Raw genomic sequence first — 17,697 nt, 5'->3', positions numbered from 1 at the left:
AACAATTTATATAATATCCTTGTTAAATTGTTCTCCTTTTTGGTCTTCCTCTGTTTGAATCATAATTTAATATTCTTTGGAACAGTTACAGCTTTAGGTCATGGAATAAAGTGGCATAAAATTTACAAACCTTTCATGCATAAAAAATTCATGTAAACTTTTTGGGATTTGGGCAGAGTGCAGTAGAGGCTACAGCTAACAAGAGCATGTTTTCCCAGAACCGTCTGTTTACATGTCAGCACCGACTATCCTCGATCCTTCCCGAGTTCCTTAATTCAATAGGACAAGGGCTTTTATTTTTGTTTTTACTTTATATTTTTGGGTAAAAGATAAGGTCTTTTTCACATATGACAGATAAAAAAAAAAAATTGGTGAAACTTCAGACTGAGATAGTGTAAGAATAGACCAGCTGTGGATGGCTTTTTGAATGAGAGTAAATGCGGGGTTTGTTTAATTTTGCCTTTTGGATGATTTTTTTTTTTTTTTTTTTTTTTTTTTTTTTTTTGGGGTAAGCTTTTGGATGAAGTGGGTTGTTTTGTTTGAAAGTGGGGTTGGCAATATTTTCAAAGTAATATTTAGCAGTCAAAATAGGAAAATTAGACTTGTTGGAATTTGTGATCTACAAACATCAATATTGTAATAATCTTTGAATGCCCCAAACAATAACAAAACTATATCATATCATTCTCCCTGATAATTTTATATATATATATATATATATAATCATAGGTTTTTACCAAAAACAAGAATGATCATAGCTTACTTATATATCACTGGGAAAAGGCTAGCTTAACATGTCATATAAAGAAATAAATTGAATATCCCCCACCACTTCCATTCTATGGAAAAATTTAAAAAGGACAATTTATTGAAAATTTTGAAAAAAACAAAAATCATGCTCATTCTAAATGATTGTTTCATTAAAAAAATGTCATTTTAAAATTAATTTAAATAGATAAATAACGTGGCTAAGTTAATGTTTATCCCGTAATCAATAAAGTATTTCTCATTATTTATCCTAGAATTAAAAGGCATTTGAATTTCCGATTAATATTTACTACTATTACTGCTACCTGACCTAATAATAATATTAGCTTTTTTAGCTTCCCTTAATCAAAAGCAAGAGGTTTTGTAAACTTTCACAATTTTTTTTAGTAACTTTGTAACTCTTACAATTGGTACTGAGGAAGATGATTGCTTTTATTACTGTCACATGACAAGAAAAAACAAAAGCGAAAAAAGTATCAACTTTTCAGTTAAATATATATATATATATATATATATATGCAGTCTACAAAATAATGCCCACAATTTTTACCTTTCCACTCCACTTTTATAATTCTAGCTCGCTCAACTTAACTTCCTCTTTTTTTTTTCTTTTTTTTTTTTTTTTCCTATTTAGCTTTACAATCAACTCATAAATGTAAAAGAATAGAAATATAAGTTTCAATATTTAGTTTACGGTCAACCCATAATATTAAGTGGGATAAAAATGTAGAGAGGAGCATATGGGTTTCTAAAAAGCTAGAAAAAAATTAAACAAAAGATTAATGCACCACATTAAGCAAGATTCATAGTGCATGTTCTGTGTTGGAATACAACAATTATTCCAAAACAAATTATATTTTATAATTGAGTGTGAAGTAAAAATAATGTCTAATTAAGAATCCTATCATATACATATACATATACATATACATGATGTAGATATAATGTATAGTATAAAAATGATAAATTTGTAACATATATATATATATTTATACGTTCACTAAATTTTTCCGTATTTATTTTGGTTTCTTTCAGATTGAGAGGCTGTATTCCATTGCAAGAGGGGTCAACTGTTCTAGCTTTTTGATTTTGGTGATTAGACAAGAGACTAGTCGTAATAGGTTTAGTGGTAGGAACAAGCATATTTGGCCTAATTCAGAAACATCGCAGAATGTTCGTCATATCTTTTACAGTGTCCCTGCAATACCTTAATTTGATTTTGAGGATCAGGAACAGTTTGAATATTTTAAGATAAGTATTTCAAATTGGATTTTTTCTTACACTCTGCTATTTTCCCTTGCTAATTTATCCATGTTTTGGATCAAAGATTTGTCTATGAAATCCTTAGATGTGGGAGACAAGGACATTGAATGCATATATATATATATATATATATATTCACCAACTCTCCCAATCTTGAACGTATTAGGTGTGGAACATTCGGACATCCTTAAGAAATTCAAAGTTGCTTTTGCTCCAAATTTGAAATACTTTGGCCATATCTTCTTGAGAAAATCTTGAGCGCCTCCACATCTCCAATCCCAATCTTAATATGATGATATCATTTTGCTTCTACCATTCCTTCTTGGATTATCATAATCCTCTGGAGCTAATCTAACCAAGCCCATTTCATTGCTTCAACAAAGGCTTCCCTAATTTGAATCCTTATAGGAAGCTATCTGGCAAACTCAGGAGACTTTGCTTCAAGAAATACCACGCGAGAGGTTAATTACTATTCTCTACGTCTACTTGTACATTAATTTTCTTTTTATTATTATTATTATTATTTATTTATTTTTGTAATAATTCTTTGAATTTGGTTAATCATGATCAAGTATTTTTTGCTCAATTCGTATTTTTTCAGGGAATATTTTCCTGAATTAAGTGAGGTTGAGCATTTGGAAGTGGTACTATTACCATCCTTGAATGTTCCACTTCCTTCTGGCCAGGATCTTCTAAAAGCAGCTCACTTCTGCAAGCCATTTAATATGGCTGTTACAAATATTAAATTTGGTTTTAATCCAAATTTTTCCAACACCTTATTCAGTTTGAATTAAGGAACAATATTAGTTAACTTGTAAATTATAATTTATTTTGCAACCTTCATATGAGAAATTATAGGCTTAATATGACATATCATATATATATATATATATATATTATCATTCATCAACTGTCAAGACTGATTGAAAAAAAAAAAAAAACAAAAAAAAAACGAGTGTCTAGTTTGTAAGGATTAACATCAAATTGTAAAACGTCTCAAAGCCTTGCAAATTACTATAGATCTGCCAAACTATAGATGGCCTTTGACAGTCTACAAATTTATCCTATTCTTACAAAATATAGTAATATCTTCCCGGTTTTTCTCTAGTAATTGCAGAAGATTTACTCGACGTCGGCCAAGTAATCATCAATTTCCACAGGTGAAAGAACTCCGCATCAAAATAAACACAGACAATAAACATGAATCGTTACATGGGATTCGAATAAACAAAACTTTTGCCTATTATAACTACATTGGACAACATCAATAAATGCACTTTGCTTTAAAAAGCCAACTCGTCTATCGCATAAATTCTATAGCTTTATATTTGTTGTTTCCTACACTAATTTACTAGAAAACCTACTGAGGAAATGGAGAAGCATAGTCAAACATCAACTATAAGATGCATCCACACCAAGAGTTTATAGTTGATGGTTCAGAGGGGCAATTTGAACTAATAATTATAATAAGTTTACTTGCAAATATGGATTTTTTTTTATTTATTTATTTTTTTTTTTTTTGAACTAGTAGTTTATAATAGTTGATGGTTCAGAGGGGCAATTTGGAAACTTAATAAAAATTGTGAAGGATAAAATAGAAAAGAAAGAAAGTGAGCTTTGAGGCCCTGGTCAAGTTCGTTAAGCTCCAACCCAACTAACCAAAACAAAGCCCAAACTTAAAGTCCATGAGTTAGCTTGCCCAAACAGGACATGGGAATGCAAGAATTTGAAAATAAATTATAGAAAAAGGAAATATATTTAGAAATTAAGAGGTTTATCTATATAAAATTTTCATTGATTTTCACCATTCATCTTAAAAAATGAAGGAAAAAAAAAAAAAAAAAAGAAACTTAAGAATTTTTTTCCGCATCATTGATTTGATGATGCTCTTTGACTTCCAAAATTTCAACCAAAACAAGGAAACTTATTCAATTGAGCTATAAATTTTCTTTTGAGAATATTCAGGATTTTAGTAGAATTTGTTCCAATGCATGCTGTTTATTTACATTTTAATTTTTTTGCTCAAAGTATCAATGTATGTTATAATTATATATTAATTAACCCCGAATATAAATATATATATACATGATAAATACATGTACACTCAGGACGGACTCGTACTAAATTCCCACATATCTTCCATCATTTTGCTTCCATTACAAAATGGAAAAAAGCCATGAAAATCACCTAGAAAGAGAAGATATGCTTCACCTAATGAGGCAATAGGTTGGAAAGATAAAAAGGAGATGCCCAATGTTATTTCGTTTGAGATGAAATTTCATAGTTTCACAGTTCTGGAGAATATGCTTTATGCATAGATTTATTATTTTTTATTTTTCCTAAGGCAGAGCATTATTTATTTGCTTATTTATTGATGAAATTTTCGTAAGAGGACTCTAATACTGCATGCTGTGCAATATAATATTACATATTTTTTAAGCTTCTTGCCCTTAAATAAGCATATATATATATATATATATATATAAAAATAAAGTGGCTGGATCCAACCCAACAAGTTAAGATCAAAACAAAAATAAAACTAAAATTGTCCGTACACATATAACTGGGGAAGATCATAACAAAGGAAACATACAACACGCTATATATAAGGAGAAGAAACCCAACAATACAGAACATAAAACCACGACATAACATTTAAGCTACTCGCTTGGTACGGGAAGACAAACCACGTGAATGTACGTTTCTTGGAACGGGAGTGCCATCTCCACGTTGGGTCTGGCAGAGAAAGGACTTCTTTGAATTTTTTATTTTTATTTTTATTTTTTTCTCTTTCGAAACTTAAGTTCAGCATTAATGTAATTGATCATTATACATGTGATATACATTATAAGATAATAAAAATGCTTTACGATTCTTTTTTATTTTTTATTTTTTATTTTTTACCAAAATTATGCCTTATGATATAGCTTTAATTTACATCGTATTTTTATAATATATATATAATTGGATTTTTTGGTTGGTTGCAATTCCACATGTATTATGCAAAGCTTATGCGCATTTGCCAATCTTTAATCAGCCAATACAAGTCATACAGATTGAAAATTAATCCTTATATTAATGGACCACCAAGCTACCACTTTCACCACCTTTTGCCAATGTGTACATAATTGTGGATGATGGTTATTAATAATAATAATATCTTCAACAATTGCTGCTTTCCCTTTTTAGTCTTGATTTGAAAATGAATAGTATTCTTACCACCTATTTACACGAAATTCAATGTGCTTTTGTATGGGGTGGTTTGAATAGTTTATGGGTTGGTTTCAAACTCCCCTGTTTTTTTCTTTGTTTTTGGTATAAATTTTGGACCAATTAGAATTTTGACAAACTGTGAGGCTACACTAGCCCCAAAAAACATAAAAATAAAAAAACAGAAAAATCGTTACTGTTGGAAAATTAATTTTGAGCCAATCAAACTGCAGCCACCAAATGTGTGGGCGACGTGGACGACACACGTACATCAGTTGTACCGTAATGGAGAGGATATTTCATGAAAAACGAACAGCATCAAAAATTTAATTTAATCTTAATTTTTCAATTCAGCAGCAAACACGTGGCGGTTGGGCTGGCCATTCATGGCCACGGAAGCGACAATTCAAGAGCCCAGATAAATCCGCAACGTACAAAATATCGGAAAAAAAGCCACCCACTGCTGCAACTTCTTCCACAGTAGAAAGAGAGAGAGAGAGAGAGAGAGAGAGAGCTTGAGGGATTAACAATGGCAGCGGTGGGGGTGGAGGAGAAGAAGCACGAAAATGGAGGAGGAATAGTGGTGCTGAATCCGAAGCCGAATAAGGGAGTGACATCGAAGGTGGTAGATTGGGTAGAGAAGCTGATAGTGAAGTTCATGTATGATCCATCTCAGCCTCTTCATTATCTCTCCGGTAACTTTGCTCCGGTTCCTAACGAAACTCCTCCTACCAAGGACCTTCCCGTCATCGGTTACCTTCCCGTCTGTATTTTCTCAATTTTCTCCTAATTCGAAAATTTCAATTTCATTTCCTGTAAACGAGTTTTGGCTGATTGATTCTTTTTTTTTTTTTTTTTTGGTGCATGGAATCTTCTGTGCTACAGGATTGCTTAAATGGAGAATTTGTCCGTGTGGGTCCTAACCCAAAATTTTCACCTGTTGCTGGATATCACTGGTTTGTATTTCTTCTTTTAATTCTGTTTTATCTGCTTTGTACAGATATTAGCTCTGTTTAATTATTTTGGTGTCCCTTTATCTTTAATTATTTTGATATGCAATGCTATTAAGTATTAGCCCATCTAACTTGATTCTTGTAGTGAAAGAATTTAGCTATTAAGGTTCAGATGCCGTTTGTGCCTTATATTTCATTTTTCTTGCTCTCTTCGCAGGTTTGATGGAGATGGGTGCGTGATTCTCTGCTTCCTTATTCAAATTTTTCACACAACATGATTTTTTTATTCAAGATTATGTGTGAAGAAAGAAACAATTCCTATTGTAACCATTTTGGGTACCCATTTGTGCTCTGTGTAGAGAAGTATGATTGTGTGTGGTGGACCTAACTACTGCAATAACTATCTTGCAGCATGGTTCATGGTCTGCGCATTAAAAATGGGAAAGCAACATATGTCTCACGTTATGTACGAACATCGCGTATTAAACAAGAAGAATATTTTGGAGGTGCTAAATTTATGAAGGTAACCAAGGCTCCCATGTCCTTTTGGTCTTTGTGTCTCTATTTCCTTCTTATTCATTCATGAATGTCTCTCTCTCTCCAGATTTGTCCATATATGTATGGAGTTGCTGATAAACAAAAGTTACTGCCAGCCATCTTATATAGTCCTTAACAAGATTGAAAATCTTGAATGCTTGTATAATAGATATTGTTCGGTTTGGAGATGCTAATCTAATGTTTCTTCATATTCATTTTCAGATTGGAGACCTTAAGGGGTTTTTCGGTTTACTTATGGTTAACATGCAAATGCTGAGAGCAAAATTGAAAGTATTGGATGTTTCTTATGGAACTGGAACTGGTAAACTTGTCTAGCACCCAATTTATTCAAAATGCAAAGATGTCGTTGATGTGCACACAACGTCACATTCCTTTCTCAATAAGTCTGTAAACCCATCATTCAATTTACTTTCTGTTTTAAATTATGGATGAAGCCGCTGATGTTTGTGGAATCTTGAAGTGGCAAAACCATTTTTTTTTTTTTCTTTTTCTCCACTAAATGGCTTAAAATTTTATCCGGTTATGATAAGGGGTTTTCCTTTGTTATTACTTTTGTTGTGAAAGTAATGATGTTTGATGCTTCTTAAGAATATACGTTTTGAAAATTAAAGAAGTATCCATATTTTGCCTTATTTGACAAGCCTTTTGTTATTTATCTTTCGGTAAGCATTACTCTGATCACATCTTGTTTCAAAACCTTTGTGTTGTAATGTCTCTTATTGGTATAATCACGCTTATTTTCATATCCATGAGAAGTTCCAGAAACTAACCCCGTCACTGTTTTCCAGCTAATACAGCTCTAGTATATCATCATGGGAAACTGTTGGCACTTTCAGAGGCAGACAAACCGTGTATGTATATATCTGCTCTGTTTGCTATAATAAATCGTTGTTTCATCCTTAACGTAATGATCATATGATCTAGTCCATCTTGTTTGCTTCTAGAATGACACTGAAATTATTACTGTTTTATTGAGCAGATGTTCTTAAAGTCTTAGAAGATGGAGATTTACAAACAATTGGCTTGTTAGATTATGACAAGAGATTAGCTCATTCTTTCACTGCTCATCCAAAGGTTGACCCATTTACTGGTAGGCACATCATCATATAAGACAGATAATTAGCCAGTGGAATAAAATGTTCTTTTATGCCTTACCCTACGGATTCCTTAATGCAGGTGAAATGTTTACATTTGGTTATTCGCATACTCCTCCATATATCACTTACAGAGTTATTTCCAAGGATGGTTTTATGCATGATCCAGTACCTATAACAGTATCACAACCCATCATGATGCATGACTTTGCTATTACTGAAAACTATGCAATTTTCATGGATCTTCCGCTGTATTTCAGACCAAAGGTATTGCAGCTCTTAAATTGCTAGGTAGTTGTATGTGATGGATGAAATAAGGAATGTATTCTGGTGTTCTTTTTTTAGCATAAACTGATAATCTCATGAAACTTGTAAATATAATTTAATCTTCAGGAAATGGTGAAGGAAAATACGCTGATATTCACATTTGATTCAACCAAAAAGGCTCGCTTTGGTGTACTTCCACGATATGCAAAAGATGAGCTGTTAATCAAATGGTTTGAGCTTCCAAATTGCTTCATATTCCACAATGGTGCGGATTCACTTTTTCGTCTTAACATTCATGCAATAAATAATGTCTTCTAAATATGCTTGGCTATGGGGTTAATTTTTCCAGCTGGTTAGGCATGTCCATGACTCCGTAGTACTAGATTAATCACTGAAATTCTATAATTCTGAAGTTATTTTTATCTGATTAGAAGGTAGCTGATTATATTCATCGTTGTATCCTGATCACCTTATCTTTTAACATGTTATTAGCCAATGCATGGGAGGAGGAAGATGAAGTAGTTTTGATCACTTGCCGCCTTGAGAATCCAAATTTGGACATGGTCAGCGGAACTGTCAAAGAAAAGCTTGAAAATTTCTCAAATCAGCTGTAAGAGGAATTTTCTAATGTATCCAGTAATGTACAAGGTTCTTTCTAGTGCTTAGGTGTTTCTGATATTTATTATAACCTCAGGTATGAGATGAGATTCAATTTGAAAAATGGTCTTGCGTCTCAGAAGAAACTATCAGCACCGGCTGTAGATTTTCCAAGGGTCAATGAGAGCTACACTGGCAGGTATGTGTCTCATACAAATTATATTCATCATTTCGCTAGAATTAATTCAATATCCCTGATAAACTTAACATTTCACAAATTATCTTTGCAAAATCAGGAAACAACGTTTTGTATATGGAACCATACTGGACAGCATTGCAAAAGTTACAGGGATTGTGAAGTTTGACCTGCATGCTGAACCAGAGATTGGAAAGACAAGTCTTGAGGTTGGAGAAAATGTTCAAGGCATCTATGACCTGGGACCTGGACGATTTGGTTCAGAGGCTGTATATGTTCCTCGTGTGCCAGGAGTTACTTCTGAAGAAGATGATGGCTACTTAATACTCTTTGTACATGATGAGAAATCTGGGTACTAATTACTTTAGTCTTTCGCACTATTACTTACCATTCTTTATACATGAGACAGAATGCAATCTGCTTTTTATTTTTCGCTATGCAGAAAATCAGCAGTTCATGTGATCAATGCAAAAACAATGTCGGCTGATCCTGTTGCAGTTGTTGATTTGCCCCATAGAGTTCCATATGGATTTCATGCTTTCTTTGTGACAGAGGTCAGTTATACTTAAATTGCTTCTGGTCTAAGCTCCTTTTTTTTTTTTTTTCTCCCCCCTTTTTTTCTTGTCCTATAACCTTTGATAGGTAATTTGACTGGTTCAGATGTTCAAGATTTTAGCGTATATACTATGTTGGTGCCCAACAGAGGCACCAACAGAAGGCATTTTGGAATGAATTTTACAGTTAGATATTATCTTTCATTAGGTCATTAGTTGATATAATATTTTTACTTGTATTCTGGTGATTCTTATACAAGTATATGGTTTCTTGAACAGGAGCAACTGATAGAGCAATCGAAACTCTAATTGCGCTGTCGTTGATCGAGAATTTGCCATAATGGGTGAAGACGTGTAAAATTGCCTCGTTCTCTCTATTATTGTATTTCATATATTTCCTGATAAAAAAGAGAATTTTACTATTTGTAATAATACCGTTGACAATTTAAGAGATGCCTATCAATGAGTTATTACAAAGTTAATACGTTTCCAATGAGCACCATCTATTAAATGGTCTCTTTTCCCCTTTCTTTTTTCTCTCTCTTTTATGATGCTTTTCTCGGTATCGATCTTAGCAAATTTTTGCGAGTATACTTCTAAAACGGTTTAACTTTGATATCCAATATATCAACCTTGCAAAACTTTAATGTCAAAAAATGTTCATTTTTTGTTTGTTTTGCCAATGTTTAGGATGATTGATTATAAATTGTCTTAACAAATGGATGACTATTTTCCACCATTCTTGTGAAGCTTGAAAAATCTAGGAATTTCTTTACAGCCAGATCACCCAAATTAAGAGAATCATCGTGGAGCTTGAAAAATCTAGAGAATCCCAAAGTCAGGATTTACCTAAAAAGCAGGCCAATCAGATACAACAAAAGATCACCCAAATTAACCAATACCAACAATTATCAAAAAAAATCCTTTAAAACTCAGCTCTTTGATATATTATCTTACCAAGTTGCCCTCAACCACTCAATTGAACTAGGACAGTTTTGGAACCATTGTGGTTCCACAGTCAAGGCAAATATATCAGAATCAAAGACCCATTTCACAGTTAAGGCCATTTTTAGGTTCACAAGCCCCGCCCCCCCCCCCCCCCCCCCCCAAAAAAAAAAAAAAAAAGACACACACAAAAAAGGTTCAGCCTTTCCCATTAACCAATACACCACAAAAATTCCCAAATCCCACCAGCAAAATTTCTTCAGATAGAAAATCAGGAAATTTATAATAACAGACAATGAGTGAGAATAAACTAACAGGAAAAGAAAAAGAAAGAAACTTTTCTTCCAAAATTGAGATGAAAAAATATCCCTCAGGATGCCTAGTATCAACCTGGCTATGGATTGGCATGGAAACCATTGGTTCCTCTACCTCCTCCTGCAGTGAAAACAAAGCTTTGCAAAAAGAGGGAGCACCATTCCTTCTTTTGATGTATAGATTCCATGACCCATTTCTCTGATTACTAAAATTTTCATCACTGGGATATCAAACTCCGTGAGAGACCAAAAACAGACAAGACAGAAAAAAAAAGAAAAAAAAAAAGAATTCTGCTGAAATGGCGTAGTGTTGTCAAACTGGGTTTGATGTGGAAGCCGATGAGAGAAACTTGGATTTTATAGGAAGTACGAAATGAGTAGGGTTTTCTTTTGTCGAGACCGTTTACGGTTATTTTTTCTTTGGGCTGGGCCGCTAGGCGTCCTAATACTAGTCAAAACTCTACTTTTATTATTATTATTTTTTTTTATGTTCTTTTCGATATTTCTAATATAAGTACTACCTTTTTTTCTTTTTTCTTTTTTTTATTTTTTTTTATTTTTCCCCCTTTTTATGGAGGGTCCTTTTAGGAAATAAAAACAATTTGATTATATTTCTAGAAATACTTGATAATTATGACTTAAAACCAACCGCATAAAATGGTTTTCTGATAAATGTTCAAATCTGACAGGGATATAATATGGTTCATTAGTTGTTTTCTCAGCAATTGCTTTTTATGTTGTCCATAGGGAAACAGCACCAAGCACACGTTATTTTCCGTTCATTTCCAAAACTTCCCAAAATCCAGGATGAAAGACATTTAATAACGAAAAAGATTGGTTCTTTGGAATCCAAGAAACTACCATATTTGGCTGCCAATGAATGGATAAAAAAAATATGCGTTTATTATGCTATTTCCATCAACAATGAAGCAGCTGCTTGGTTTCAAGACCTCCTTCTCTGCAGCAATATTTTATCACAGAACTACCACATCCAGAACGACATGGGTTTGTCACGGCAAGCCAAAACTATTTCTTACATATATATATATATATATATATATAGAGAGAGAGAGAGAGAGAAAGAGAGAGAGAGAGAGCGAGAGTCAACTTTGAACTCATGTTAAAATTAAAGACAGAAAATAGAGGCAGCAAACTCTCATGTCAGAGATCAAGTTTACACACTTTCATATTCGAAACAATAAAATCTAAATGGGTTCTTTGTCTGCTCATTCACAACAGTTTTCCTGCTAATGTTACTCTAGTATTTATACAGAAAGGGTGAATGTTCTAGTGGGAGACTGAAGGACTGCATTGGGGTCAAGTGCCTATCCCACCCTTCATTTCACCCTGATAAAACAGTAAGTATCCAAAGCCAAGAATGAATTGCCTGGTATAGACATATTCCCACAAGGAAGGCTTCCCCACAAGCTGAATTCAGTTGGCTTATACCTTAGCTTCACCTGAAAAACATAAGCATCTTGTAAGACGGAGGATATGGAATATAAGGAATTACTACATACTGAAGAGGTAAGGCTTGCAGTACTGAACTGCTAAACCGATGCTGGGGGACCCATATCCTCGTTGAAGAACCTCACTTAATTGGGATGGCCCCATGTGGGGAGCTGTTCAGCCGCATGCTCTCCCTCTGCCGACCCAGGCAGTCACCCTCCTTGCCGTCGCTAAACTGTGTCTGGTATGTTGATGACAGGCCATTGCCATTGCCGTTACCATAGGAGAAAGCTTGTGCTTTTTGCATTTCTTGAACCCTGGACCTTATCCCTTGCTGCTGATCACTAGAGGAATCCAAATTCCCATCACTGGTGCATGAAAAACGCTTAGAGCCAGATCCATTGACACATTGTGCTGAAAGGCTTGCATCCGAATTTGTTCCCTTTTCTGATGTGGAATTGGCCACATCATTTTCCAACTTCTTTGTATTCAGAAAACGGCCTCCACAGCCTCTTGCCCTTCTCATAGCATGCTGGTGACGAGACTCATGGAGATACGGCTGTAACAAATGCGAATAATACTCTCAAACAATGCATTATCCCACATGCTATCCAGGAAAAGATTAATTCAGTTACCTGTTAAATTGGCTATAATCATTTCAAAAGCTCTATATCCATTTTTCTTTAAGAATAGTTCATCATAGAACATGAAATAGACAGTCTGATTTACATCACTTTATTAATTACTACTACTGCAAACATAGCTCTCAAAATTATGCAATAGCCTTTGCACACAAAAGAATTGTCAGACTGGCGCACACACAGCAGACACTCAATTCTACCTTTCTAACTTTTATCACTTTCTTTTCCAGCTCAGCCTTGGCACGAGACTGCCTTCGTCTCAGAATACCATGATACTGCTTGGCATTCACGTAAACAGGCTCCTCCTCCATTTCAAGTGGTAAAGGCATTCTGCCAGGATGCATGCCAAATAATTGAGGATGTACCTGGCATCACATCAGGAACTATCAAACAATTGACAAGAACAGGAAATTTGAGTCCATGACATGCTCATGCAAAATTGGCATAGTGCTAAACAAAAGGAAACATTTGAAATCCAAATACAGTTTTGCTATCAAGAAAAGAATCTATGATGCAGGAAAGTATACATGCACACGGGTGTCACCCAAACATAAAAAGGGCAGTCAGAGACTCCCTTCTTTGGGATAGTTTTTGTTCCATTGAAAAACACAATATGTTAGCTTAATCAGTTCGTTCCATGGAAGGCTTTCCATTCACTTAGATACCATAGACACGAAACTATGGAGAGCATTACCATAGGTTGTGGCCCATACGGAGTCAACATTGTACCATATTGTGGCTCCCCGTAAGGATATGATGTCAGAACCTGCAAAAGTTTGGAGGAACTTGTTATTTTTTTCTTGCCTAACTAAAGACAAGGAAGGTTAAGTCCAGAATGCTGAATAGAGAACATTATACCTTCCAGGGAGAAAATTATGCACAGTGTTCTCAACTACAAGTTCTTGCTAATCACATGTTTCAAGCATATGAGAGAGAGAGACAGACAGACAGAGACAGAGACAGAGATAGAGACAAAGACAGAGAGAGAGAGAGAGAGAGAGAGAGAGAAACTCTTACAATTGAGTGACCAACAAGTTCCATTTGGGAATTTGGATCAAGGTGTTCGTTCACTGTTTGAGGTGTTGATGATGGAACACCTTTGACATGGTGCTCCAGTCCACTATTACCATCTAACACCAAAAATTAAATGTGCATTAGTACAGATTTACAAATGCAGAACCGATCATTAGCAAAGATAACATGCTTAATATCATAGAGAACATGTACCTCCTCCCTCCCACCCTACCCCCCAAACTTTGGTGAGGAGCAGATTTAAGTCCATATTCTAATGGAGGAAAACACTAATGAGTCAGAAAAAATAATAATCCTTGATATTCACTTGAGAGAATTGAAGTTTTTGTTTGTAGTGTGTGTAACCATTTAAGCAATTTCTGGCATATCCCATTACATTCTCTCTTTTAAAGATTATATATCTTAGACTGCAGGAGTATTAATTTCTTGATGAGTTTTAAAATCTTCAATTCTAAGCGTAAAAGCAGCAATTTTACATGGAATTTATCATAAGAGAAGCCACTCAAGGGATAGCTACCAGACAGCTATAATGGCATGCATTTCTTTGCTAAAAAGTAGCTCCCTCAACCAGCATACCATTAGTTTGTGACTGCATAGCTCCATTTAGGAGAGAACCATTTTGGTGTTCCACCAAAGATGATTTTGGAGTGCTTTCACTCATGGGTACATCACTCCCCACCGTCCGCCACCAAGGTTGAGAAAACGCAGTTGATTGCAACACATTCTGCGCACCCTGCTCTAACTGCTGATTGTCATTTTTAGGTTTTGATGGCATCATTCACAACTTTCTGTTGAACCATACACATGAAAGATGTATAATAAATATAAGTCATACCAATATAGCCATACCGCAAGAAACCAAAGATTAAGAAGATAGAAATCAAAAGCAGGGCATGGGAGTTCAGTCACCAAGACAATCACACTGATTCTTATTCAAACTGGTAAATTTACTAATGCTAGCTCAGAAGAAAAAAATTAAAAATAAAAATTGTATTTTGACCTGAACATTGAATCTGAAGCAGCAAAAGAAATCAAGACCAATACAATTTACTGACCCAAACTCAAACCATACCACTACAAAATTTGTTCTGACTAACTACCGACTCTTAAGTGGTGTGCATATTCAGATGAGAAACCAATAAACGTCCACATTTTGAAACCATCACAAATCCAACTGGACCAACTAAAGCTCCATTTGGACAAATCTTGAAACCAACCACCGAAAACACAAAAGTTCAGATCACCCAACTAATTTACAAACATCACTTGTTACTGTTCCTCCAGAACCAAAGTCAAAATCTCCCACTACATACAATACCGAACCAGCAGAAAAAAAATCAAATGAATACCTCCATTTGGTTGCTGAGATAACGCAGGAAAATATATAGAACAAAGAAGGTGTTTAGAATTCAATGTTCCCTCAACTCAAACATGCATACATAGAACCATTTAGCTAAATTAGGCTCGAACATGCTATTTGGGTACCTCTAATTCCATCCTAATATTCTTAGATATCCACCCCATTTTTCCTTGTCTCCTAATATGAAGCCAATACGTAATTTAACCAAATCTCAAGGGAGAAAAAAAGAAAAATTCAAGTAAAATATATATATATAGAAATATATATATATATATATATATAAAGGGTGGAAATTTTGATCAAACTTTCTCGTTTCCAAACCAAAAAACTCGAAAATTTCCTTCCTTGGTATTTTTTTCCTCCGTTTTCTCAATAACCAAACAAAACTCAGAATGAGGATTCTCCATCAAAAACCAAAAGAAGGCAAAGGTCCATAAGAGAATTCGAACAGATACGAGAAAGAAAGCTTACTGTGGGTTGCGATGCAGTCTACTGAACCCTAAGAAGCTTTGGTTTCAGGGCTCGCAGGTCGTCGAGGTGAGTCCCACACTCTCTCTACCCCCTCTATCTTCTCTCCCTCTCTCTCTCTCTCTCTCTGCAACCTTAAGAGAGACAGTGGACGATGACGGAGAAAGAGAATTTAAAATTTTAAGAAAAACAAAAATAATTTCTTTTAATAAAGTCGCGCTGAGGTCGCTCTCTATAAGTTTGTGTTTAAGTAAAAAAACAAAATTAGAAAAAATAAATAAATAAATAAATAAAAGTAACATTCAAGAAATAATAAATCAAAGAGAACGTGGAGTGTATATATTGCATGATTTGACGAAATTACCCTTGATTTGTTCTCATTTTTTTTTTATTATTATTTTTCTTTTTGTCTTTTTCACTTTCCAAGTTTTGTTAATGCTCTGAATTATTGGTCCCATTAAAAAAAAGTTATCAAATTTGACAATAAAATTAAAAAGCATGTCTTGGAGATTTTTTTTTTTTTTTTTTTAAAGAAAGAAATAGTAACATCCACTACTTTGGAAAAAAAAAAAAAAAGAAGAAGAAACTTATCCATATAGCATAACAAATGGAAAAAGAAAAAGCAACTTAATATGTCATTGCTACAATATATTTAAGTGTAACACAAATGATTGGTCCCCAAATAACATAAAGAATAAATCACTTTTTTGGATATAAAACTTCACATATAATTTTTTCTTTTCCTTTTGTCTTATAAAATTTGCACAATGTTTTACATGGGCTGAAAACATTAATTTAATCTTCCATCCTTATCCAAAAGTTTAGCTAATCACGTTAGCTAAGAAACTTGTAAATTGTCAAATTAGAGGTCGGTAAAATTTTCAAACACATGGTTTTATGTTAATTCTTTTGTGCAAAGCATGTGATATGACTTTTATAACTTGTAAAGTTGAAAATAGGAGAAATATGTAGAAGCTAAAAAGCAAAAGGGGAAAAGTTAAAAGCAGTTGTGAAGTCTCTTTTGTGCAATCTTTAAGGAATGCTTGGGGCATTCATTTTCCTTCCACTATTATCAAACAAAGCATGGTTGAAGAGTTATTATCAACCTTCATTAAATTTCTTTCTACCCTTTCTTTTTCTAAACAAGTTAAAAATTTATAAGGGAAAAAAAAAAAAAAAGAGGAAACTGTTAAAATTGCATAAGCCAATGAAAAATATTTGTATAAAAAAATTGATCGTATTTATTTTATTTATTAATTAAGCTTGAATATAATAATTCTGACCAAATCTAGAAAACTTCTTTTAATACAGTATATATTACCAAAGAAAAAGCCAACTTAAGACTTATCTTCTAAGTTGTGATCATGTCAAACTTTCTTTATTATTTTTTATTTTTTTACTTACATATGCACATTTGAAGTATTTGATTAATTTATATTACAGATTTAATTTGATCCACATAATCTACTATTCTTACCTTTATTGAATTCTAAATTAATGGAAGATACATCTAACTAAATCAAAATTATATGGAAGTCCAAATTGAAAGCATATAATATTTATGTCATATAAGCAATCATCTCAAGTAGATGATATTTTGGAAATCTGTTTATATTGTTGATTATATTAATGTATTAAATTATGTAATTTAATTGTTGACCAAAAGTGAAGAAATAAAACGATGACATATAACTCTAATCATCATCATTAGTCTGCCAATTCCTGCAAATTAGCATCCTAATCATCAAAGTCATTGCAAAGAGCAAATCATATGGGCTCTACCACTTTCAAATCTAAGCGGTAGGAGAAAAGAAAGACAGATTGTCCAAAAAGTTAGAAGCAAGGGCAATTTGGGCAAATCGCATTACAACCCTCAAACCAGTTAACCCAGCTAAACAATAGGTTAAAACATAACCAAACCAAGGTTGAGCGTTTAATATTCAAACTTTCAGTTCCAAAAAACATAAAGTAAAATTAAATATTAAATATAATGAATTTAAAAATAATAATAAAAAAAGACTGAGAGCT

At 33.6% G+C, this 17,697-nt stretch overlaps 2 protein-coding genes across 4 annotated transcripts; one reads left to right on the top strand and one right to left on the bottom strand.

Annotated features, from left to right (window-relative positions):
* Positions 1-5,684: 5,684 nt before the first annotated feature.
* Positions 5,685-9,990, top strand: LOC107417670 (carotenoid 9,10(9',10')-cleavage dioxygenase 1). Of its 2 annotated transcripts, XM_016026301.4 has the most exons (14): positions 5,686-6,004; positions 6,127-6,197; positions 6,412-6,426; positions 6,606-6,717; positions 6,954-7,053; positions 7,541-7,603; positions 7,732-7,842; positions 7,929-8,113; positions 8,240-8,378; positions 8,606-8,723; positions 8,808-8,909; positions 9,007-9,258; positions 9,349-9,460; positions 9,740-9,990. In XM_016026301.4, the coding sequence occupies exons 1-14, from the start codon at positions 5,771-5,773 to the stop codon at positions 9,767-9,769; spliced, it is 1,644 nt and encodes a 547-aa protein (XP_015881787.3). In that variant the 5' UTR covers positions 5,686-5,770; the 3' UTR covers positions 9,770-9,990. The 2 variants fall into 2 exon arrangements, with proteins under 2 accessions (XP_024929404.3, XP_015881787.3); XM_025073636.3 differs by lacking the exon at positions 6,412-6,426 and having other exon boundaries at positions 5,685-6,004.
* A 1,828-nt stretch (positions 9,991-11,818) lies between these two features.
* LOC107417612 (nuclear transcription factor Y subunit A-1) lies at positions 11,819-15,873 on the bottom strand. 2 transcript variants are annotated; one of them, XM_016026223.4, is made up of 7 exons: positions 15,673-15,873; positions 14,418-14,629; positions 13,827-13,939; positions 13,504-13,575; positions 13,010-13,174; positions 12,315-12,727; positions 11,819-12,179 (listed from the first exon to the last, which is right to left on the bottom strand). In XM_016026223.4, exons 2-7 carry the CDS (start codon positions 14,617-14,619, stop codon positions 12,176-12,178), a joined length of 969 nt encoding a protein of 322 aa, XP_015881709.3. In that variant the 5' UTR covers positions 14,620-14,629; positions 15,673-15,873; the 3' UTR covers positions 11,819-12,175. The 2 variants fall into 2 exon arrangements, with proteins under 2 accessions (XP_015881709.3, XP_015881708.3); XM_016026222.4 differs by having other exon boundaries at positions 12,268-12,727; positions 15,673-15,869.
* Between the last annotated feature and the right edge of the window lie 1,824 nt (positions 15,874-17,697).

Source organism: Ziziphus jujuba, chromosome 2 (genome assembly GCF_031755915.1).
Source record: "Ziziphus jujuba cultivar Dongzao chromosome 2, ASM3175591v1".
Classification (NCBI taxonomy): domain Eukaryota; kingdom Viridiplantae; phylum Streptophyta; class Magnoliopsida; order Rosales; family Rhamnaceae; genus Ziziphus; species Ziziphus jujuba.
This window is presented reverse-complemented; position numbering and strand designations above follow the sequence as displayed.

What these genes read in the sequence shown, in the direction of transcription:
- LOC107417612 (XM_016026223.4), bottom strand. Translation starts at nt 14,619, where the DNA reads ATGATGCCATCAAAACCTAAAAATGACAATCAGCAGTTAGAGCAGGGT. An exon ending in TATGCAGTCACAAACTAATG is followed by an intron (nt 13,940 to 14,417) that starts GTATGCTGGTTG and finishes TTTTGGTGTTAG; the next exon opens with ATGGTAATAGTGGACTGGAG. An exon ending in AACTTGTTGGTCACTCAATT is followed by an intron (nt 13,576 to 13,826) that starts GTAAGAGTTTCT and finishes AAACTTTTGCAG; the next exon opens with GTTCTGACATCATATCCTTA.
- LOC107417670 (XM_016026301.4), top strand. Translation starts at nt 5,771, where the DNA reads ATGGCAGCGGTGGGGGTGGAGGAGAAGAAGCACGAAAATGGAGGAGGA. An exon ending in TTCAGAGGCAGACAAACCGT is followed by an intron (nt 7,604 to 7,731) that starts GTATGTATATAT and finishes TTTATTGAGCAG; the next exon opens with ATGTTCTTAAAGTCTTAGAA. An exon ending in TTGCTTCATATTCCACAATG is followed by an intron (nt 8,379 to 8,605) that starts GTGCGGATTCAC and finishes ACATGTTATTAG; the next exon opens with CCAATGCATGGGAGGAGGAA.